The following is a 25,192-nucleotide window of genomic DNA, read 5'->3' as shown; positions in this document are numbered from 1 at the left end:
CCGTAGGGTAGCTGGACTCACCCTAAGAGGTAGGGTGAGGAGCTCAGTCATCCGGGAGGGGCTCAGAGTAGAGCCGCTTCTCCTTCACATCGAGAGGAGTCAGTTGAGGTGGCTCGGGCATCTAGTCCGGATGCCTCCCGGACGCCTCCCTGGTGAGGTGTTCCGGGCATGCCCAGCCGGGAAAAGGCCCCGGGGCACACGCTGGAGGGACTATGTCCCTGTACTTATTTCCACCTCCCCAGCCATGTTGTTGTTGGCTGAGTGGAATATGGGAGATGACTGCAAACCAATGGCCTCTGAGGTCACTGCTTCTTCGGGGCCATTAGTTTGAGTGGCTGGACAAGCCATCACGGAAAATGAGTGATTGGAGTTGTGCCGCCATGAGGCATGTTTGGACACTAGAGGGGTATTCCATTGAAAAAGCCTTCTGCGGTTCTCCTTGAGTGATATCACATCTTGAGTGATAGCGACAAACAGAGCCTGAGGACATGTCAAGACGAAGTACGGAATACATCCACAACCGTGAAGGTCACAGAAGGAAACATCATAAGGAAGTAGGTAGGACACTGACCATCTGTTCTTTGTCAACTGGTTATAGCAAGGACCACAAGGAAAGTAGCTATTGGCTGTCCCAGACATCATCATCTAATTTGCATATAATTTGAATATGTTGTAAAATGCTGCAGGAAAAAAAAAACACTGTTAGAATTATGATTGGCCATAATTTCATCGCAATAAAATAAGTTTAATATGAATGTGATTGTGGAGTGTTTGTGGAATTGGCTGCTTTCTGTGACGTAAGTGCTGTCCGACTCTTGCACTAAACCATGAACGCATCGCCTCAACCTGGCGATAGTGCTACGAAAACACAACTCATTTGTTTACACTCCCTCCTCCCTGTGAAAAATGTAAACCAGGATGTCCAAACTTTATTCCATGTCACAACCGTATCGGAAAATAGTTTTGTATTTTGTATGAATTTAAACCAAGGAAGAGTTGAGACAGTTTTCATACGATTTGTAGCCTAAACATGAAAATTATCATAGTTCTCATAACGTTTAGGTTGGTCGGTTCCGTCAATGTTTAAGGAAACTGGTTAGTTTGCTACATAGCCAAGGGGCGACGTGTAGACGTTCTCCCCATTCGTAATATAATCCCATGTGACGTGATGTCAGTCATTTTATGTGACGGTATGTGTAGTTTAGTACACGTGTGTACAGGATGTTGTACGCCACGCTAGGTATGATACAGTCATAGGCCGCAGTCGCAGGTAGATATGGTGGCTTATGGTGGCATTAGCCACGTTTACATGAGGAGGTTTTCTCAGTAGTCAATGGGGCATTTCTTTGGAAATGAGGTGTATACAAAGGTTCAATTATTTCTGTTTCAGCAAATAAACTGAATGCAATTGGAATATTTGGGTCCATGTATACGTGGCTACTGTGTTTATACATGCTAGTGTTAATAATGAAGTTGTGTTGTTGAAGATATTAGCTTCTAAATTTGGTCACAAGAGCTCTTCAACAACACAATTGTACCTTTCTGAAAAGTAAAGTTAAAATCTTGTCTCATCAACCCAATCTCACGTAGCTTCTATGTATACGCAAGCTAACAAGGTCTTTTTGCAACAAAAATACATTAAGAACGCAGTTGGTTAATAACATAACAAAACGTGCGCCGTGTTGTATGCTAACCGAGGCAAAAGCTTGCCATATGTTTTTGACGCTAACTGAAAAACATTATAACTGGAGTGTGCGCTAATCAAGGCACACTAACGCTAACCCGCCCGCATTATGTCAAACTTTTTGCAAAAATTATCAATTAAATTATGGCTGTTAGCGTTGCTATGCCTATTATTAGTGCAAAGATATTGAGCCAAGTATATGTACTGTAGTATTGTGGCCACTAGGCGTCAGTAATGTTATGAGACATGACATTAGACGACATTAACTTCATGGCTAACGAAACTTGCTAATGAGCCTGGAGAGCCGAATCGAGCCAGACATGGCAAAAATAAAAAGGCTGTCCATTCATTCTGTGTGGAAGTGGTACATTTTTGGCTTCTTTGTCCTTCTTTCCCCCCTTTTCAAAGTTTAGAATAAATAAATTGGAGAGGCTAACGAGTTAGCTGGGTAGCTTGCTGTGCTGTTATGTCCCTGCAGTGATCCCATAGGTTGTACAATGTGATGTCAACAAAGAAATAGGGGGTGACAATCGGGGTATTATTTTATGTCTACACTGCTCTATTATTTTTAAAACCTGTATTTCGAAAGCCAAACATGTTTTCTATGCTCTGACTTTGAAAATATTCTGCTTGTTGATTATCAACTGAGCGTGTTGCCCCTCCACCACCTGGAGGGGTTGTATGCCTTGAAAATCCTGTGGTACAGAATAAGAAAGACAATCCACGATGACTTGACGGATATTCACCCTCAGGATTTATTCTTCCTCTCAAAAATAACGACACAGATATTATAAGATGATTACATCAACAATTACCAATTTGCTTCCAGACACATTTCACATTTTTCAGCTAGCCTGCTTCATGCTATTAACTGTACATTAAAGCTGGCTAGCATTAGCCATTTCGCTTATGTTCAAATGCTCTACAACACATTTTGTAACAAACATTTGGCAGTCAGCTGTTTACTCTAGCAACTTTCTAAACTCTTACAGCCGTTAAAATATAAATTATCTCTACTTTGTACTAACCTGTGGTACAGAATAAGGAAGACAATCCACGATTACTTGACGTATATTCACCCTCAGGATTTATTCTTCCTCTGTGGTTTTGTCACCTACTCTATACCGCCATGGCTGCTAGCACCCCCTAGTGGATCTTGCGGTATTACACCCAAACGCCAACAATGGAGATTTGGTTATTTTAGAAACAAACACATAAAAGAAATAGTAGGGTGTCTTTTTTTCTTTTACAACTGAATTTTTTATGTATGACATGAACTATTACTACTCTTAAATGCTCTAACCATATTTATGCATTTTAAACTGTTTTTTTTAAACCATGTTACCTATCTTTTATGTACCTTACAAGCGCAATAAACAAGGGATGACTGTATGTAGGACGCATCCGTCTATAGGTCGCAAGTGTCCCTGTCATAACATGGGATACTTAGTACACAAGATTGTTTCAACTTTTCATTGAATAAATGTTTTTTTTCAAATAGTTTAATAGTAATACCGCTAATTAAACAGTAGCCTACCAGAATCTTTCATCACAGTCTTCACTCTCATCCTGCGTTTTCTTCAGTGTCGGAATTGAACAACCTCTCTCTTTTTCATTGTCACTTTTCGTCTCCAGGCATCGAGCTTGCGCTACACTCTTCATCACGCAGTAGACCAACTTTTCGAAACCTGTCGGTGATAGTGGATTTTTTGGACACGGTTCCATGCTGTCAGGATCCACTGGCAGACTTGAGCAAAACGATCGATCTTCTTTTTTTCTTACTGTTTAAAATGCATAAATATGGTTAGAGCATTTAAGAGTAGTAATAGTTAATGTCATACATATAAAATTCAGTTGTAAAAGAAAAAAAGACACCCTACTATTTTTCTTATATGTTTGTTTCTAAAATAACCAAATCTCCATTGTTGGCGTTTGGGTGTAATACCGCAAGGTCCACTAGAGGGTGCTAGCAGCGATGGTGGTATAGCGTAGGTGACAAAACCACAGAGGAAGAATAAATCCTGAGGGTGAATATACGTCAAGTCATCGTGGATTGTCTTCCTTATTCTGTACCACAGGTTAGTACAAAGTAGAGATAATTTATATTTTAACGGCTGTAAGAGTTTAGAAAGTTGCTAGAGTAAACAGCTGACTGCCAAATGTTTGTTACAAAATGTGTTGTAGAGCATTTGAACATAAGCGAAATGGCTAATGCTAGCCAGCTTTAATGTACAGTTAATAGCATGAAGCAGGCTAGCTGAAAAATGTGAAATGTGTCTGGAAGCAAATTGGTAATTGTTGATGTAATCATCTTGTAATATATGAAGTGTTGTTATTTTTGAGAGGAAGAATAAATCCTGAGGGTGAATATCCGTCAAGTCATCGTGGATTGTCTTTCTTATTCTGTACCACAGGATTTTCAAGGCATACAACCCCTCCAGGTGGTGGAGGGGCAACATGTGCATGAAGCACAAAATGACTGTCCATGATTAGATGGTGACGATACACCAGAATTTACGGTAAATGACGTAAAAGTCTGCCACAATTTGACAGAGAACATGTCTTTGTCGTCCACACCTAGCAAAAGCAGGGGTTCCACTGTGGCCTTGGTTGCAGTCCGTGCTAAAGGAAGCTCAGCGATGCTCCTGCAAGAAACTGACTCGACTGCCTGTCAACAACTTATTAGCACTTTGTCAAAGACAAATGGAACTGTGTTTAACCTTGACCTCTGGTGCTCATGACACCAAAAAATGTTAGCAAAAAAAAAAACAACAACGGAATGAAAATGCTCACTGAACAAAACGTTTCTGTCATACTGTCATCATAGCTACATAAACAACTATGAAATTATTATACTTATTTTGACACGCCCCGTCCAGCAAATTTTGAGGGAGCGTTGGGCATCAGATTGGACAGATTTGAGCAGGGCTAGGTGATTTTGGCAAAAATATAAATCACCGTTGAACCTCCAACATTGATTTCGATTCATGAACGATTTCAATCCCACATTTCCTCCCACGTTCCAAAAACATGCATGTTAGCTTCATTGGCCACTCCAAATTGTCCATAGGTATGAATGTGAGTGTGAATGGTTGTTTGTCTATATGTGCCCTGTGATTGGCTGGCCACCAGTCCAGGGTGTACCCTGCCTCTTACCTAAAGTCAGCTAGGATAGACTCCAGCACACCCACGACCCTTGTGAGGATAAGTGGTAGAAAATGAATGAATGAATGAATATACAGGTAAGGGCCAGAAAATTAGAATATTTTCATAAACTTGATTTATTTCAGTCATTGTGTTCAAAAGGTATAACTTTTACATTATATTTAATCATTGCACACAGACTGATGCATTTCAAATGTTTATTTCTTTAATTTTGATGATTATAGGTGGAAACAAATGAAAATCCGAAATTCCGTGGGTCAGAAAATTAGAATATTACCTAAGGCCAATACAAAAAAAGGATTTTTAGAAATGTTGGCTTACTGAAAAGTATGAACGTGAAAAATATGAGAATGTACAGTACTCAATACTTGGTTGGAGCTCCTTTTGCCTCAATGACTGCATTAATGCGGCGTGGCATGGAGTCGATCAGTTTCTGGCACTGCTCAGGTGTTATGAGAGCCCAGGTTGCTTTGACAGTGGCCTTCAGCTCTTCTGCATTTTTGGGTCTGGCATTCTGCATCTTCCTCTTAACAATACCCCACAGATTTTCGATGGGGCTAAGGTCAGGCGAGTTGGCTGGCCAATTGAGAACAGAAATATCATGGTCCTTAAACCAGGCACTGGTAGATTTGGCGCTGTGTGCAGGCGCCAAGTCCTGTTGGAACGTAAAATCCCCATCTCCATAAAGCAGGTCAGCAGCAGGAAGCATGAAGTGCTCTAAAACTTGCTGGTAGACAGCTGCGTTGACCTTGGATCTCAGGAAACAGAGTGGACCGACACCAGCAGATGACATGGCACCCCAAACCATCACTGATGGTGGAAACTTCACACTAGACTTCAAGCAACGTGGATCCTGTGCCTCTCCTCTCTTCCTCCAGACTCTGGGACCTCGATTTCCAAAGGAAATGCAAAATTTGCTTTCATCAGAAAACATAACTTTGGACCACTCAGCAGCAGTCCAGCTCTTTTTTTCCTTAGTCCAGGTGAGACACTTTTCGCGCTGTTTCTTGTTCAAAAGAGGCTTGACACGAGGTATGCGGCAGTTGAAACCCATGTCTTTCATGCGTCTCTTGGTGGTGGATCTTGAAGCACTGACTCCTGCAGCAGTCCAGTCCTTGTGAATCTCCCCCACATTTTTGAATGGGTTTTTTTTCACAATCTTCACCAGGGCGCGGTGATTCCTATCGCTTGTACACTTTTTCCTACCACAGTTTTTCCTTCCCTTTGCCTCTCCATTAATGTGTTTGGACACAGAGGTTTGAGAACAGCCAACCTTTTCAGCAATAACCTTTTGAGTCTTGCCCTCCTTGTGCAATGTGTCAATGGTTGCCTTTTGGACAGCTGTCAAATCTGAAGTCTTCCCCATGTTTGTGTAAGCTTCAGAACTGGACTGAGAGACCATTTAAAGCCCTTTGCAGGACACCAGGTGTCTTCAAAATTGAACCCTTCACAATATTCTAATTTTCTGACCCACGGAATTTCGGATTTTCATTTGTTGCCACCTATAATCATCAAAATTAAAGAAATAAACATTTGAAATGCATCAGTCTGTGTGCAATGATTAAATATAATGTAAAAGTTATACCTTTTGAACACAATGACTGAAATAAATCAAGTTTATGAAAATATTCTAATTTTCTGGCCCTTACCTGTATGTATTTAATAAAAATGAAATACATTTAAATATATATATATATATATAATTGATATGAAACAAATATATATTTAATGAAAATAAAATAAAACTAAATAGCCACTGAAATAAAAAATCAAAAATAAAACACATCTTTAATCCAAATAAAATGCTTTAAAATAAAATAGATGTTTAATCAAAATAAAATGGAATTGTCATATCATGACAATCATATCATCAATATTTTATGAAAATGAAATAAATGTTGTGGTATTATAAGAATACACCGTCACTTTAGTAGCACACATTTGAAATATAATAAACAAACAAAACAACAAATCAACTTGTCATTTTTGGAAAATGAGATGAAGTCAAAATATTAGGAAATAAAGTCATAATTACATAATTATTAAAACATTAAAGGGGACCTATGATGCTTTTCCCACTTTTCTGACCTATAAATGTAGTTAGAATGTTGTATTCTGGTGTTAAACCACGGCAAAGTTTCACATCATGAGGTTTGTGTATTTGGAAGTGAGCCCTGAAAGAAGTTTGGGATGGCTCAAAATGCTCTGTTTCAGAAAGCGTTGCGAAACTGTTCCTTTGTGATGTCACAGAGGGACAGACTTCCTTATATGGGCGTGTCTGTAAGCCAGATAAGCTCTCTGCCCTCCCCCAAGCTCTGCTTCTCTGTTTACTTGCTGACAATGGAAAGCCACCTTTGTTTCCAATTCCTAAAGACGCCACCATCAGGCACAAGTGGTTGGAGTTCCTGATTCCCTACAAGCAAAACAAATGCATTTTAATCTGTCAGCGGCATTTCACACTGGACTGGGCCACTATGCAGCTGGACTAGCCCACAAAAAGCCCTACACCTTTCCAATGTTACTTGGTCGTGTGAAAGAGTCAGAAGAGCAAGCAGTAAGTAACACTTTATCAGTGTCCTAACAGTCTTGATTTTTTGTAAGTCATGGAGGAAAAGTCCTTGTCTGTGTAGCATTATAGAGTGTGCGTACAGGAAGCATACCTGAGTTTTTTCCAGCAAAACACATTAGACGTTAGCAACGTTGTAGAAACCTAACGCTAAAACAGTAAAGCTACGTGAGAGACGTCCTACAATTGAGAGACGTCTTGAAGTAACCTCATTTCTTGAGAAACTTGGGACTGTCCAGTCCTCCTGTCCTCCTATACCGTTTATCAACTCCTACGAAGTTGGGTTCGCAACTAGGGTGTGGCCAATCACAGCAGAGTGGGCGTGCCTGGAGGCGGGCTGTGAGTGGGATACATTAAAAACAGACCGTTTTCGCGGGAAGAACGAAATCCAAGGAATTAAAGCTCAATAGGTGCAGATGCTGGAAGATCTAGAAAGCTTTGTGTGCTGGTTTTCGTGTGTATAGGCGCTCTATAAGAGTCCACAAGTCAAAGGGAAGAAAAAAATTTGCATAATAGGTCCTCTTTTTTAAAAAAAATTTTATGAGAAACAAACAAAACAAAATAAAGTTGTAATTTTTTTAAGCCTGCTAAACTAGAAGTTAGAATTTTATACAGTAAACCTCGGATATATCGGACTCGGATATATCGGAAATTCGCTCACAACGGACAGATAAAAAAGAACCGATTTTTCTGTAATGCATTTCCAATAAAAATTCATTGCCTATATCGGATTTTTTATAACGGATTTCGCCTATTTCGGACAAAATCTCCAGTCCCGTTCCAATGCATTTCCATGAAATTTCCCTCGCATATATCGGATGGCCGCATCGTGGCGCTCCGATTCGCCGAATCGTGACAGGCCGCTATACGACGTCATTTGCAGCGTTTGCAGCGTTGCCTGCGCGTCCAGGTACATTGGAAACATAGTCAAGGAAGTGCCTTTTTATAACGGATAAAATCCGATTTACGCATATACCGCATATAAATCCGATATATGCGTAAAACGGACATTTTCCGGTATACGCATATAACGGATTTCGCTTATACCGGACAAAACCAGTGGGAACAATTGAATCCGATATATCCGAGGTTTACTGTACTTTAGTTGCGAAACTTCGAAGAACACATACTAAAATAGTAAATATGCCTTTCAAAGTCATTTTTCCCACAAAAAATAATAAGATTAACATCCGTTTTGGTGTCTTGAGGACTTCAAACTATGCGTCAAAACGGACTATATTGAGTAACCTGGACAGTGAAATCTAATCTGAAAACATACAATGAGATCAACTTTGAGCAATATGCATTCATGCTATCTAACGCTATTGTGGCATTTGTGTGAAGTGTATAAGTGACTGCAGAGTGGAAGCGTGCCAGACTCAATGAATTGACCTGCTTTTATTCCAGACGGCCCACATTCCTTCTCTGCTCTTATTAGCATAACACACTTTTATTTTTATATATTATCTTGCCTGTAACAAGATAGCAGACACATTTTCACTTGTTTGGTTTTGGTAGGTGTGCAACTGTCATGTGGAGTGCACCGTCTCTTTGCACTAAAAGTAATAAACCCCTTGCAAGAACTGTCATTCCCATTCCCACAATTGTGAGAATTCCCCAAATGTGTAACACACACACACACACACACAACACATCTGTACATCTCTCTCATCAGCTGCCGCTGTCATATGCTTCGTCTGCCTGCAGGTTCACATCTCGCTTCAAACGAGCCCTGCATGCCCACTCAAAACAACGTTAGAGCGTGTTGTGGTTCAGGTACAGCACACACACACACACACACATACACACATAGCAAGGACCGACATTCTTGGGTGGAGTTCAAGTCCGCCAATTCCTTGTGCTGTGTAACGAGACGCCCAAAGGTTGCGTTCGACAACTGCCGCAACCTGGGAAGTTTGTTTCCAGGAATCCCTCACACACGTCTAATGTTACACATTGCACATGCGGGGTGTCCAAAATGCGGCCCAGGGGCTATTTGTGGCACGCAGCTTGTTTTTTATTGGCCCTCTGCATATTCTACAAGCTTGGTCTTTTAACCTGAATGTTGGGGGTTTGATTGTCTCGTGATGACATGGAAGTACCCTTGGGCAAGATACTGAACCCCCAGTTACTCCTGATGCTGCGTCATCAGTCGAGGTGCTAACAGTGTCAAAGCACTTTGAGCACCTCTGAAGTGGGAAAACGCAGTGAAAGACCATTTTTAACCAAATGAAACACGGCCAATCAGACAAAGAACAAGTGGAAGTGGGACCTGTAAACTAAAATGACCAACTACTACTGTGCATGTAGCCTGCCAGAACACTACTGCTCGAGTCCTAACTAGAACCAGATTTAGCATTACCATTTACCATTATTAGTCCAGTACTCTGGTCTGTGCACTGGCTTCTTGTCACTCAGAGAATAGACTTTAAAACAGCTTTGCTTGTGGTCTTGTCTCAGGCTGTGAGGAGCTTAGGTATGGGTCTCCTGCGTATCCGTGACCAAGGATCCCATTCCGACTCTGCGACCACGTATCCCACTCCAGCGCCGCGACCACGTAAGTAAGGATGTAAATGTAATTCAGTGCAAATTACAAATTACAGTAGCACCTTGATACTTATAGGTTATCACATGGTTTGTCTGGTATCAGGCCAGGTATCATGCCCCCAAGACCGAAGGTCGAAGGCTGTATCATTCATGGGCGGTTTCTAGGGTATAGGGCCAATTAATGCTGTACTAAATATATATATACAATATATATACATTTTTATGGCCGCCTCAATTCTCGCCATTAGAGCAGGGATCTACTGGATATTTTTGTCAGGAGTTGTTGAGTATGTTAAAGCCCTCAAAATGGCGATTTAGTCTGCAAAGCTACAGTGTTTTTTTCTGTACATTTATGTAATAGCATAACTGGACCTGTATTGGATTGACATTAATGGGAATGTGAAGGATATCAAAATGGACCCCACACTCTTTATTTTGTTTTGTTTTAATGAAAAAGGAAACTTTTGAACAGCCCTGCTATATACACTCATTCATGTCCAAACACAGTTATAAAAACTTTTTGTTCAATGAATACCTCTTTGACTCTCTGCCAAAAGCCAGCATCATTGTCTCTTTGACACAGCTCGCAAAGGTGTACCTAATGTTGAGGCATACGCCGCACACCCTGAGGTCACACAGGAGTGAAGGAAAGTTTCAAGGTAGGTTATGTAGTTTCTGCTATGTGGTCATTGTGCTGTATAGGAAGGAAAATATTTCTACCGCTTATCTTGCTTTCAGGGTGGAATGTTCCTCTTGTAGTTTTTCTGCTGTTAGAGTATGACTGGTATGAAAAGTAAACATCATGTGAGCACAGATTTAAATCTTATCAATGAAACCGCCTACTGATGAATGATAATGTTAAACGGTATATTTTCTTTATGCCTTTGTTCAAAGCTTGCACATTCACACCATTCACATTCGCACCTTCAAATTATTATACCGCCCTTTTTTGGCCTCTAACTCCTCCTTCATTTTCCAATTCAAACCATTCAAGCATTAAATTGTTGTGTGCGACCATTTTAGATATTTAAAAAATATTCCCAGATTTTCCAAAAATCCAACAATTCCCCTACATTTCTTATTTCCACTAAAAATGAACGAGCCATTTTTCAAACTTCCACCATTCGAACGGTTCTCAACCAATTTAAAGCATTCCAACTCAATCAGATGTACACTGCGTTATCTGTGCTAGGTGTTACCGTGGTAGCATTTAGCACTGCTAGCATGCTAATGTTTGCATAGTCTCATTTTTATCCATTTTCAATTTTCTTATATAGAATCTTAAGGGTATCATGTTACATGTTAGCATGCTAACATTAATATGCTAGGATGCTAACATAAGCATTTTAGCATTTTTAGCCATCTTCGTGAGTAGATATCTGCTGTTAGCACGCCAACATTAATGTGTTAGCATGCAAAAATTTACATTAGCATAGTAGCATTTTTGGCGTTTTTTATAAATAAAACTAATTTGTGCTGAGGGCATGCATGGTAGTGCAGGTGAGCATTGCTATCATATTAACATTAGCATAGTCTCATTTTTATCCATTTTCAATTTTCTTATATAAAAACTTAAGGGTATCATGCTACATGTTAGCATGCTAACATTAATATGCTAGGATGCTAACATAAGCATTTTAGCATTTTTAGCCATCTTCGTGAGTAGATACTTGCTGTTAGCACGCCAACATTAATGTGTTAGCATGCTAAAATTTACATTAGCATAGTAGCATTTTTGGCAGTTTTTATAAATAAAACTAATTTGTGCTGAGGGCATGCATGGTAGTGCAGGTGAGCATTGCTATCATATTAACATTAGCATAGTCTCATTTTTGTCTATTTTCAATTTTCTTATATAAAAACTTAAGGGTATCATGCTACATGTTAGCATGCTAACATTAATATGCTAGGATGCTAACATAAGCATTTTAGCATTTTTAGCCATCTTCGTGAGTAGATACTTGCTGTTAGCACACCAACATTAATGTGTTAGCTTGCTAAAATTTACATTAGCATAGTAGCATTTTTGGCAGTTTTTATAAATAAAACTAATTTGTGCTGAGGGAATGCATGGTAGTGCAGGTGAGCATGGCTATCATATTAACATTAGCATAGTCTCATTTTTAGCTATTTTCAATTTTCTTATATAAAAACTTAAGGGTATCATGCTACATGTTAGCATGCTAACATTAATATGTTAGGATGCTAACATAAGCATTTTAGCATTTTTAGCCATCTTCATGAGTAGATACTTGCTGTCAGCACGCCAACATTAATGTGTTAGCATGCTAAAATTTACATTAGCATAGTAGCATTTTTGGCAGTTTTTATAAATAAAACTAATTTGTGCTGAGGGCATGCATTGTAGTGCAGGTGAGCATTGCTATCATATTAACATTAGCATAGTAGTATTTTTAGCCATTTCAACAACTTTTATCAAACTTTTATTTATAAGTAGAACAAATACTTTCTGCCAGCATGCTAATGTTGGCAGAGTCTCATTTTTATCTATTTTCAATTTTCTTATATAAAAACTTAAGGGTATCATGCTACATGTTAGCATGCTAACATTAGTATGCTAGGATGCTAACATAAGCATTTTAGCATTTTTAGCCATCTTCATGAGTAGATACTCGCTGTTAGTATGGCAACATTAATGTGTTAGCATGCTAAAATTTACATTAGCATAGTAGCATTTTTAGCCATTTCAACAACTTTTAACAAACTTTTATTTATAAGTAGAACCTATACAAACACTTTAGCATTGGTAGCATACTCACATTAGCATAGTAGGATTTTCATAGGGTAGACACTTTTATAAACACTATTATGCTAGGTGTTACCATGCTAACATTGATATGTGAGCAGAGTAGCATTCTTTGCAGTTTTTATAAGTACAACTCATACAAACACATTGTGCCCTTGTGCTAAGTGTTAGCATGAGCATAGCATCAGCATAGTAGCATTTTTAGCCATATTCATTAGGGATTAGTTAGCATTGACAGCCACCTACTTAGTGCTATTGCTAGTTTGTAATATTATCAATTGGGACCCAAACGTGGGTCATGGATGCATTCTGGGTGGAAAGTTGTAGTAGTATAGTTGAAATGTTGCATTATTTATATGCATGGAATGATCATGTTCCTCCTCATTTGCATAATAACATACTTAATAAAGTGATTAAAAAATAAAAAAACACCATTGATAATAATAAATTCAAATACATACAAATAAATAAATAAAACTAAATATGAAAACGTGTCATGAATTAATGTCCACTGGGAAATATGGGTCCATTTTAGAACCCGATTTAAAGCAACATATTTTGCTATAATATCATCATATCTAATATGTCCTTTCCAATAAAACAGCCTACAAGGTAGATTACCAGTAAAAACCTCAGCAGCACGAGAGCCACTACTTCCCGCCCCCGCTCCTCCCGGCCACCCCCGCCTCCCGCACTGACGTCATAGCCCCGCCCCTCCGTGCAAACCAGCAGGCAGACTCCTCCTCTTTGAAATTGACGTGAGCGCTTGGCATCCTCTGAAAGGAGCGCAGGCAGGTAAGAGATGGCGCATTTGTCTTCTTTCGGGAACGTTTAATGAAACATAGATGTTAGATTTGAAAAGGCGGGTTTTGAGACCGTGTGCGTCATAAATGTGTGCGGCAGGGGTGCTTTCCGCGCCTTTTTTTAATTGATTAACGTTAGTAGTGGTAGTGTGCGTCTCCGCCGTACAATTCGGTACATTTTCTTTGTGTTGACTTGCTTGCGAGGTGTGCGTGGGGGTCTTTCCTTCAACACGTCAATCAAATGTGACAGCGCTATGACGAGTCTTTCACACGTGCACGCGTTATTGCGCCACCTGCTCCTGCTGTGATGTAAGTGCATGAAGCCAATGCATGGAGATATAAAAAAGATTGAAAACCCTGCTCTCCTCTTCCTGGCAGGATGGAGGCTTTGGTGAATGAGTGGCTGTGGCAGGAGAGGTACTGGCTACCACCTGGCATGCATTGGGGAGACATGCAGGTGATGGAGGGCCAGAGCCAGAACCAGGGCCGCTATCCTCTACCCAGAGATCTCATCTACACCTTGCCGGTGGCCTTTGCTTTCATCGCCTTCAGATATGTTTTTGAGAGGTACTATATTACAAAATACTACATGGACTCATCTTCTTGGTCCGTCATTTTTCCGTCTGTGGGGATGATGTGTATTCCAGAGGGGCTCGCTGTGATTGATTTCCAATGTTTGGAACTGCTGCTGACTGTCCAAACACGATAATCCTACCACGTTGGGCTAGAGATGGGAATTCCCCACTAAATTGTTTACAAATATTGAAAACCATATTTCCAAAATTTCTCGATGGATGCCAAAGACGTTCATAAATAAATTAATCACACAATAAACGGAAATTAACTGGATAACCAATTTATCGCCATGTGCGTATGTGTCTGTTGAGGCCACAATCGGACAGGGGTTCAGAGTTGAGTTTTAGCTAGGCATAGGTTAGGGCCACAACGTTAGCCCATTTTGTTATGATGATTATTTAGTTACAGTAAACCTCGGCTATATCGGATTCAATTGTTCCCACTGGTTTTGTCCGATATAAGCGAAATCCGTTATATGCGTATACCGGAAAATGTCCGTTTTACGCATATATCGGATTTATATCCGGTATATGCGTAAATCGGATTTTATCCGTTATAAAAAGGCACTTCCTTGACTATGTTTCCAATGTACCTGGACGCGCAGGCAACGCTGCAAACGCTGCAAATGACGTCGTATAGCGGCCTGTCACGATTCGGCGAATCGGAGCGCCACGATGCGGCCATCCGATATATGCGAGGGAAATTTCATGGAAATGCATTGGAACGGGACTGGAGATTTTGTCCGAAATAGGCGAAATCCGTTATAAAAAATCTGATATATGCAATGAATTTTTATTGGAAATGCATTACAGAAAAATCGCTTCTTTTTTATCTGTCCGTTGTGAGCGAATTTCCGATATATCCGAGTCCGATATATCCGAGGTTTACTGTAGTATCAATCAAAACGCAGCATTGTTGTCTTTTTTCAATCTTCCTGGTACAGCTATTCTATTGGATGTCATTAGCTTGTGATGGTACCTGCTAAGGTACCGAGGTACCTATTGTTAGGTACCTATTATTGGAATGACTGTGGTGTCAAGTTCCTCCCACGTGTGCCCGTCATGCTAGCTGGTTTGCTGCATTATTACTTTGTGTGTGTGTGTGGTTGGATGGTGTACATCAGACATGCAGGGAGGAGACCAATATCATGAGTAGACACTTTTAGCTGCTGACTGCATCCTCTCATCTAAAAGGTTCTGACCATACGGTCCCAATAGGAGGCTGCAACAAAACTCAGTAAAAGCTGCCATTGTGGTATTTTTTTTTTACTGTGGTTCTGCTGCCATCCATCACAAGCTGTATTGTAAACCCCCCGATGTGCTAATTACACCATTCCCAGTGGCGCACAGAGAAAGGACGGAAACAAACAATACCCCGGTGATGACGTGAGGGAATTGATGTTGGCGTGCCAAGTATTCGGTGTGTTTACATATTTATGGCCGAGTGAAGGCTGATGATTTTTGTAGGAGCTGAAACAATTAGCTGCCTCGTCAGTCAGCAAAACATTCCCAAGCGAGCTTTTCATAAAGGATTACACGTGACAGCGACGGTTCAAGTGTCATGACACATAATCCCCACTTTGTGATGCTTTCACGTCTCACACATGGCGGAGTCATACAGTACGGTTTCTGGATAAAAACAAAGAATGCATTATCAATCTAGAACAGGGGTCTCAAACACACGGCCCGCGGGCCAAATGTGGCCCGCAGGACACTAGTTTGAGGCCCCCGCCTTGATATGAAAGTTTAATGTTAGTGCGGCCCGCGCAAGTTTGATATGGATGCTGTATGGTATCATGTACCCAGAAAAAATTATTACGTTTGATTAATGTTCATGTTAAAGGTTAAATAACTCTTAATAGTTATCCTCCCTATCCGTGTGGAAGTGGTAAGTTTTTGGCTATTTAAGTTTAAAGGAAATAACTTGAAGGCTACCGTTTAGGTCGCTAGCTCTCTAGTTTGCGAGTTAGCATGTGTCTCAAGACCCCGCAGTTGCGCAATATGTTGTAAATAAAAAGAGTATAAATGTGACTATAGTCGTGTTTTGTCATGTCTACAGGGCTCTAATAATGCTTTGTTCATTTTAATCTGAAAAAAATCATTTGTCTACCCACCAACTACTATATGTGGTTTCTTAAGTTTTAATTATATGCCGTTTTATGATTATTATATATTTATTTATTATATAAATTAAAATAAATAAATAAAATATATTTATTATAATATGATTGATTGATTTTCTTTATTCTTGATTTGTTTATTTATTTTTCATCTTATTTTGTGTAGAAAAATAAAAAGTAAGATATTTGAGAACAGTGGAATGTTTTATCAGAGCTTTTCTTATAGAAAATTGGAACCAAAACAAAGTTTTTAATTTTTTTTGTTTTTAATAAATGCGTTTTTTTTTGTTGTTTTTTTGTAAAACCTGATGCGGCCCAGTCTCACCCAGACCCTAGCTCCAGTGGCCCCCAAGTAAATTGAGTTATAGTTATCCTCCCTATCTGTGTGGAAGTGGTAGGTTTTTGGCTATTTAAGTTTAAAGGATGAAAAATAAACAAATCAAGAATAAAGAAAATCAATCAATCAGTAATAAATAAATATAATAATAATAATAAAATGGCAAATAATAAAAACTTAAAAAAACACATATAGTTGGTGGGTAGACAAATGATTTTTTTCAGATTAAAATGAACAAAGCATTATTAGAGCCCTGTAGACATGACAAAACACGACTATAGTCACATTTATACTCTTTTTATTTACAACATATTGCGCAACTGCAGGGTCTTGCGACACATGCTAACTCGCAAACTAGAGAGCTAGCGACCTAAACGGTAGCCTTCAAGTTATTTCCTTTCAACTTAAATAGCCAAAAACTTACCACTTCCACACGGATAGGGAGGGTAACTATTAACAGTTATTTAACCTTTAACATGAACATTAATCAAACGTAATAATTTTTTCTGGGTACATGATACCATACAGCATCCATATCAAACCTGCGCGGGCCGCACTAACATTAAACTTTCACATCAAGGCGGGGGCCTCAAACTAGTGTCCTAGTTGTATCCACATTTGGCCCGCGGGCCGCGTGTTTGAGGCCGCTAAAGAGGAAAAAAACAGCTAACATGTGGCCGCTAACAATTCATGTATTGGGACACACCTATTTGGACTATAAAGCCCCATTGTTATTATAGCGACTAACACAAAGAACTATTTTTCTGGCGTAGTGACGCCTCGTACCGCTATCACGCTGTTCAAAACAAGGCTACAGGACGACAATCTGTACTGACTAGGAAACATTCAGGAACTCTTCAGCATCAACCTCCACATCTCCGACCATGTAGCCATCGTTTTCCAAATCCACCATCTGACTCCTGTTCCCAAAGAAAAACAAACCATATCCTTCAGAAACATCAAATCTATCCTTCCCGAAGAATTCTTAGCCTCACTCAGCAATTCCTTGTCTACACGTCCCCTGCATCGTTGGATGAGCCGGACAAACCTTATCGACCATCATCCATCAACTCTCTCGCCAACTACCTCATCAAATACCCCCCTTAAAAACCAAGACTGTTTCATCATTTACACACTCAGACCCTTGGTTCACCATGGACCTCCACCATCTGAAAGACTTACAAAAAAACTGGATTTCACTTTCAAGTATACACGGACCACCTTCAGCGAAATCCACAAATCCACCCAAATCCACGCTCATTACATCCACAATGGCTCCAAAAATCCTAAAAAACAAACACTATGAACAATTTGAATCCGGATGAATGATGATTCCGAACTCACCATAGCATAGAAACGTCCCTCCTCAAGGTCGCAAACGACTTCCTTCTCTCCTCTGATTCTGGCCTACTCTCCATTCTTATCCTTCTGGACCTTCTGGACATCCTACCTCACAGAATGGGAACAGTTGATCCTTTGATAACTACTCCTCCTCTACTGCCCTCTTCTCCCAAGGTGTCCCTCAAGGTTTGATGCTTGGTCCTCTCCTCTTCGTCCTCTACCTCCGCCCCCTTGGCCAGATTATGGTCTGAGTTTTCCACTTCAACCTCCAACTTTATATATTCACTAAATTCATCAACACTCAGCCCCATTCTACCATCTCAAATTGCTTTTCTGATAATAACTTCTGGATGCAAATAAAGTTTATGAAACTCAATCATACCAAAATCCGACTCAACTCCCTTTCAGCCAAAGACTCCCGGCTTTCCTTTGACAGCACCACCCTCTCACCCTCAGTCTAGTACCGGGACCTAAGAGTCATCTTTGACAGTAAACTAAGCTTCTTCCAAAACATTAAAGCAGTCACAAAAACAGCTTTTCACCAACTCGAGAACATGGCGAGAATTCGCCGCTCCCCCTCTTTCCCTGCAGCTGAAACCCTCATTCATGCGTTTTTCACGTCACGAATTGACGACAAAACTCTGCCGCCCGCCTCCTCACCCGAACCCGTTCATGAGACCACATCAGCGTTGTCCTTCAGGACTTCCACTGGCTCCCTAAGCCTTACTGCAGGGGTGTCAAACTCATGCCATGAAGGGCCGAGACACAGAGCAACAGAGAAGGTTCTATCCCTCCTGGTTCGGTGGATGGTCCTAGGGACAGTCAGCAGGTTTGCATCTGTCGACACACATGCCTTACAGCATCCAATTCCAAGTCCTTTTACTCCCACAAAGCACCCCACAACCAGGCTCCTTTCCCATACCCTCCGTCCCTCAGATCCAAACCTGCTGACTGTCCCTAGGACCAGCCACCAAACCTGGAGGGATAGAACCTTCTCTGTTGCCATCTCTCTTTGTAGTCACTATAGGTGTGTCCCATGAAGTGCATTGTTAGCTTTCAAATGCTAACTGTTTTTCTCTCTTTAGAACACATAAGAAAAGTGAGAGATGTGTTCGTGTTTCTGTTAAGGATTGTGGAAATGTTGACATACACGGTGCATCACTTTTAGGTGGGTTTATGAAAAATGGGGCTGTTTATGTCGACATGTGTTGGAGTATTTTTTAGCACTGCACCTGACAGTTTCCCGGTGGTTGGGGACCGCTGTTATAGATGACTAAAGTAGGGGATGCGGGGATCACCATGACAACAACGGAGATGCTATTATTGTTGTCGAACAGGGAAACGTGACAAGTCTGTGTAAGTCAGGGGTCTCAAACTCAATTTACTTGGGGAGCCACTGGAGCTCAGGTCTGGGTGAGACTGGGCCGCATCAGGTTTTCAAAAAAAAACAACAAAAAAACGCATTTATTAAAAACCAAAAAATTTTTTAAAACTTTGCTTTGGTTCCAATTTTCTATAAGAAAAGCTGTGATAAAACATTCCACTGTTCTCAAATATCTTACGTTTTTTTTCTACACAAAATAAGATGAAAAATAAATAAACAAATCAAGAATAAAGAATAAAAGAATAAAATCAATCAGTAATAAATAAATAAATAAATATAATAATAATAATAAAACGGCAAATAATAAAAACTTGAGAAACCACATATAGTTTTTTTTCAGATTAAAATGAACAAAGCATTATTAGAGCCCTGTAGACATGACAAAACACGACTATAGTCACATTTATACTCTTTTTATTTACAACATATTGCGCAACTGCAGGGTCTTGAGACACATGCTAACTCGCAAACTGGAGAGCTAGCGACCTAAACGGTAGCCTCCAAGTTATTTCCTTTCAACTTAAATAGCCAAAAACTTACCACTTCCACACGGATAGGGAGGATAACTATTAAGAGTTATTTAACCTTCAACATGAACATGAATCAAACGTAATAATTTTTTCTGGGTACATGATACCATACAGCATCCATATCAAACTTGCGCGGGCCGCACTAATATTAAACTTTCATATCAAGACGGGGGCCTCAAACTAGTGTCCTGCGGGCCACATTTGTAACCAGAGACTGTGTGTTTGCGTGTGCTTTCTTGACCTTCTCATTCTTCCAGAGCTTACCCTCCTCGCCTGTGACAGGATGATTATCTCTGAGATAGTGTTACACACACCCATTGTTATCAAGCTCTCTTGTCATCACAACAACATTGTCCTTCTTCTTCTTCTCCGTCATTGTGTGTGTGTGTCTGTGAGAGACGGCGATCAAGTGTCTTTTTCATGCCGTACGTCACGGTTGCGTCACGTCAGGCAGCTGTTGATGTCGTTAATATTAAAGACGCTTCAACAATTGATCCTTGTATTCTGTGTCTGCCCCCCCCCTCCAGGGTCATCGCTGTTCCGTTAAGCAAACATTTGGGCGTTAAGGATCGCGTTCGGATTCAAGCTGCGCCGCTTCCAAAGCTAGAGACCTTCTACAAACAGAAGTCGCGGCAGCCGTCACAAGTATGTGTTTGTGTTCTGGGCATGTGCAGACTAATGGGATGCTCCGTATGACCTTCATAGGATAAATTGTTTTGAAAGCACAAAAAAAAAGCTTTTCCTCAAGCAACTGTTTCTGCAATCAGCAGCATATGTTCTGACACTAACGAGGCAGTAAATGGTAATGAATGACCTTTATTCTTTATCCACAAGATCTGAAGGGAGGCAACTGTACTCTTGTTTCAATCCAAAAGGCTTTTTCGATTCGAAATTTCAAGTGTGTAGTCTCCCTATTTAAGTCTTTGGTACAGTAAACCTCGGATACATCGGACTCGGATATATCGGAAATTCGCTCACAACGGACAGATGAAAAAGGAACCAATTTTTCTGTAATGCATTTCCAATAAAAATTCATTGCATGTATCAGATTTTTTATAACGGATTTCGCCTATTTCGGACAAAATCTCCAGTCCCGTTCCAATGCATTTCCATGAAATTTCCCTCGCATATATCGGATGGCCGCATCGTGGCGCTCCGATTCGCCGAATCGTGACAGGCCGCTATACGACGTCATTTGCAGCGTTTGCAGCGTTGCCTGCGCGTCCAGGTACATTGGAAACATAGTCAAGGAAATTTTTCAAGAATAAACTCACAATATTATGATGAAAAATAATGTAATTTTAGTGCCAATTTTAGGTAACATTTTAATGGAAAAAATATATATATATTTTTTCAAAGTCAGAATATTGCAATAAAAACAAAACTAAATAAAGTTGTAGATTTTCAGTCAAAAGAGTCATAGTATTACGGGAATAAAGTAAAAATATTATGAGCATGAAGTCATAATATTACTAGAAGAAAATCTACTATTATTTACGGAGCAAGTTGAACTATTTGGGAATTAAATAGGAAAAAAAGAGCAAAGAGTGAAGTGGGCTTTTTCACCACAAAGCTGAAATGAAGTTGGTCATGGCCGGCCAACCAAAATGACCCCAAGAGCACAGTGATGACTCATCCGAGAGGTCACAAAAGACCCCACAACAACATCCAGCCAAGTGCAGGCCTCGCTTGTCTCAGTTAAGGTCAGGTGTTCATGACTCCATCATGAGAAAACGGAGTTCCAAGACCAAGAGCACTGCTGAACAAAAAGAACATTTAGGCTGGTCTCCATTTGGCCCAAAAAACATCTTCATGATCCCCAAGACCTTTGGGAAAATACTCTATGGTTGAAGTTTTTGGAAGGTGTGTGTCCCATTACATCTGGTGTAAAAGTATTTCAGAAAAAGAACATCAGTAGTAAAACATGGTGGTGGTAGTGTGATGGTCTGCGCTGTGCATTTTTACGCCAAAGTTATCAGTTTTATCTGCGTTGTCTGGGACTTGGCACCTGTTTTCCAAGTCCCTGCCAAATAGGTTTTTGTGCAGGAATATTCCGTTCCTGTTCACCACTTTATCAAGAAAGATAAACACAGACGTGGTACACGACAGTACTGTAATTGCTGTATAATTGGAGCAACTAAACAGATACTATTTTTTTCCCCCATTCCATTCATGTCATCAGTGGACAGACGGGTTTCAGACACATTACAGGTTCACATCTCCACCCTTCTCTGAGTTTCAACATCAGCGTTCATGTGCAGACAAGCAAGGTTTCGCACCCATAGGGACTTAAGATGAAGTGTGATAACAAACAAAAAAACACTTGGGGGGTCGAATGCATGCAAAAAGAAAATGTGTTTTAATAAAGACTACTGGGTTTAAGAAAAAACAACCGTGTTACTTACCAGGAAGGAGAACTAGAGCAGGTCACATGAACAATCAGGCCTAATTTGCATATCCTGGAATGAAATGGCAACAGAAATGTCAGCCAAAACGTTGAATAAATGTCGCCTCTCTGCAGTCAACATTCATTCGGTGCTGTGTTTGTGCTCCCCCAGAGTGAAGTGGCCATCTTGGGGAAGCAGTGTGGACTCTCCAAGGCAAAGATTCAAACCTGGTTCAGGCACAGACGCAACCAGGACCGACCCAGCAACACAAAAAAGTTCTGCGAGGCCACGTCAGTCTCAGTCCAATGATCTTCCGCACCATCGCGCACAAGGGATTTGAAATACGGTCAAGAAATGTTGTGAATGATTGAATAGGACGCAAGTGAAGGTAGCGAAAGTGAAGTTATCTCCAGAGAGATTCGTTTTTATTTGTGGCAGCCCGCTACTAATACATTCCGGGATGCTACGAAAAATTGTACGTTTCCTGTTCACCCTCCCTCACAATGAAAAGGGAATATCTGCGTTTATTTGTGTAGCTTGTGGATACAACTCCATGCAGTAGGTGTCAGTACAGTAAACCTCGGATATATCGGACTCGGATATATCAGAAATTCGCTCACAACGGACAGATAAAAAAGAACCGATTTTTCTGTAATGCATTTCCAATAAAAATTCATTGCATATATCAGATTTTTTATAACGGATTTCGCCTATTTCGGACAAAATCTCCAGTCCCGTTCCAATGCATTTCCATGAAATTTCCCTGGCATATATCGGACGGCCGCATCGTTATGCTAATCTTGTTGATGTCACTGGCTATTGTCTTTCTCCTGGCTCCAGATTTAGGACAAATATAAAAGTGAGTGACGTCAATAATACTAGCACAGCAGTGAATGAGATCTTAACCTCACTATTGGAAATAACGTAGGCCTGACGGGCGTAACAGGGCCTAGCTTAATTAACAATTTGTTATGCTCAGAGTCCAATAAAGTTAAATTCTCATTACCTTACGTCTCTTTTCATTGCCCAGTCCAGGTACATTGGAAACATAGTCAAGGAAGTGCCTTTTTATAACGGATAAAATCCGATTTACGCATATACCGGATATAAATCCGATATATGCGTAAAACGGACATTTTCCGGTATACGCATATAACGGATTTCGCTTATATCAGACAAAACCAGTGGGAACAATTGAATCCGATATATCCGAGGTTTACTGTAGTTTATTGTCATTATACAAGATGTACAACGAGATTGGAGAGCTTCTCCTTTCAGTGCAGTAGTCAAGTTAAAAAAAAGTATATAAAAGTAGAGTAAAAAAGACAATTTAACCGATATATATACAAGATATATACAAGATATCCAAAATATACACATAGTATTGCACAGGTGGCGTCGTAACTTGGAAACCCAGCGCCACGGTAGATTGTAGTCCTGGGTAAAGCTCTGGAACTATAGTTCCAGAATGCCAAAGAGTATTTGAGCTGAAAATGTATACTAAATGCAATTGGAGTTTCTTGTTTTTTGCCGTCAAATCTTATATAAAAAGAATTATACAGTCGTTGTATACAGTCATCCCTCGCAGTATTACAGTTCAATTATCGCTCTTTTGGTATATTACATTTTTGGAAAAATTAATTAAACATATTGGAATACAAGTACAGTAAACCTGGGATATATCGGACTCGGATATATCGGAAATTCGCTCACAACGGACAGATAAAAAAGAACCGATTTTTCTGTAATGCATTTCCAATAAAAATTCATTGCATATATCGGATTTTTTATAACGGATTTCGCCTATTTCGGACAAAATCTCCAGTCCCGTTCCAATGCATTTCCATGAAATTTCCCTCGCATATATCGGATGGCCGCATCGTGGCGCTCCGATTCGCCGAATCGTGACAGGCCGCTATACGACGTCATTTGCAGCGTTTGCAGCGTTGCCTGCGCGTCCAGGTACATTGGAAACATAGTCAAGGAAGTGCCTTTTTATAACGGATAAAATCCGATTTACGCATATATTGGATATAAATCCGATATATGCGTAAAACGGACATTTTCCGGTAAACGCATATAACGGATTTCGCTTATATCGGACAAAACCAGTGGGAACAATTGAATCCGATATATCCGAGGTTTACTGTCTATATATAAATATGCTCTTTCGTTAATGACGCAAAACATTTCGACATTAGCTTAACACTGTATCATCAATCAATCCCACTATTTCAAATCCTTTGTCAAAAGGCAAATTCATAAAATATAATTTTTTTTAAATCCCATGTGACCTAATGTGTGGTGTTCTTTTCTTTTCATGTGTTACAGCTGGCGTTTCGTCTTCTACCTTGCAGCCTTCACAGCAGGCCTCGGGTCTTTGTTTGACGTAAGTCTGTTGGCTTTCTTGATCACGAATAACGATATAATCTAATGGAATGAAATATAATACATTGCATGAATTGATTTAACAATAGTGTATTATTGTAGTGCAATAATAATAATAATAATAATAAATAAAAGATGACAGTTTGTTTGTTGTGAAGATTCATGTTCTCATCTTGTGACATCCCAGTCTCCGTGGTTCTGGGACTACCGAGAGTGTTGGCAGGGTTTTCCCAAACAGGTGAGCACACTGTGTTCATCACACTTTAAAAACTCCTGTGATAGCATCGGTCAACGAGACAAAGACGCAGCGTTGGCATTGTAGTGGTTCACATTGGCACCCCATTCAATCGCCCTGTAACTGGATGGTGATTACCAGCGTGGAGCCAACCCTAAATCTGCTGGAATTAGGCCTGTCACAAATTATAGCCGATAAAATAATGTTGACAATAACATTGATTCAGACCATCCAAAGCAAAAAACTTTAACATTGTTATTAAATAACCATGCACGGATGACCATATTTACCATATTTTCCAGACTATAAGTCGCACTTTTTTTCATAGGTTGGTTGTTCCTGTGACTTATACTCCAGAGCGAC

At 40.0% G+C, this 25,192-nt stretch overlaps 1 protein-coding gene across 3 annotated transcripts in view; it reads left to right on the top strand.

The window, feature by feature from the left end:
- Positions 1-9,911: 9,911 nt before the first annotated feature.
- Positions 9,912-25,192, top strand: part of cers4a (ceramide synthase 4a) — a 28,182-nt gene continuing 12,901 nt past the window's right edge. The window contains exons 1-7 of one of the 3 annotated variants that reach the window (XM_058073554.1): positions 9,912-9,972; positions 10,546-10,621; positions 13,911-14,099; positions 20,347-20,464; positions 22,378-22,496; positions 24,538-24,595; positions 24,782-24,832. In XM_058073554.1, coding sequence (XP_057929537.1) covers positions 13,912-14,099; positions 20,347-20,464; positions 22,378-22,496; positions 24,538-24,595; positions 24,782-24,832 — 534 coding nt within the window. In that variant the 5' untranslated portion in view covers positions 9,912-9,972; positions 10,546-10,621; position 13,911. The other 2 variants (XM_058073553.1, XM_058073552.1) reach the window with 2 other exon arrangements.

Source organism: Doryrhamphus excisus, chromosome 5 (genome assembly GCF_030265055.1).
Source record: "Doryrhamphus excisus isolate RoL2022-K1 chromosome 5, RoL_Dexc_1.0, whole genome shotgun sequence".
Classification (NCBI taxonomy): Eukaryota; Metazoa; Chordata; class Actinopteri; order Syngnathiformes; family Syngnathidae; genus Doryrhamphus; species Doryrhamphus excisus.
Note: the sequence above shows the minus strand (reverse complement) of the source record. Positions and strands in the feature narration are given on the sequence as shown.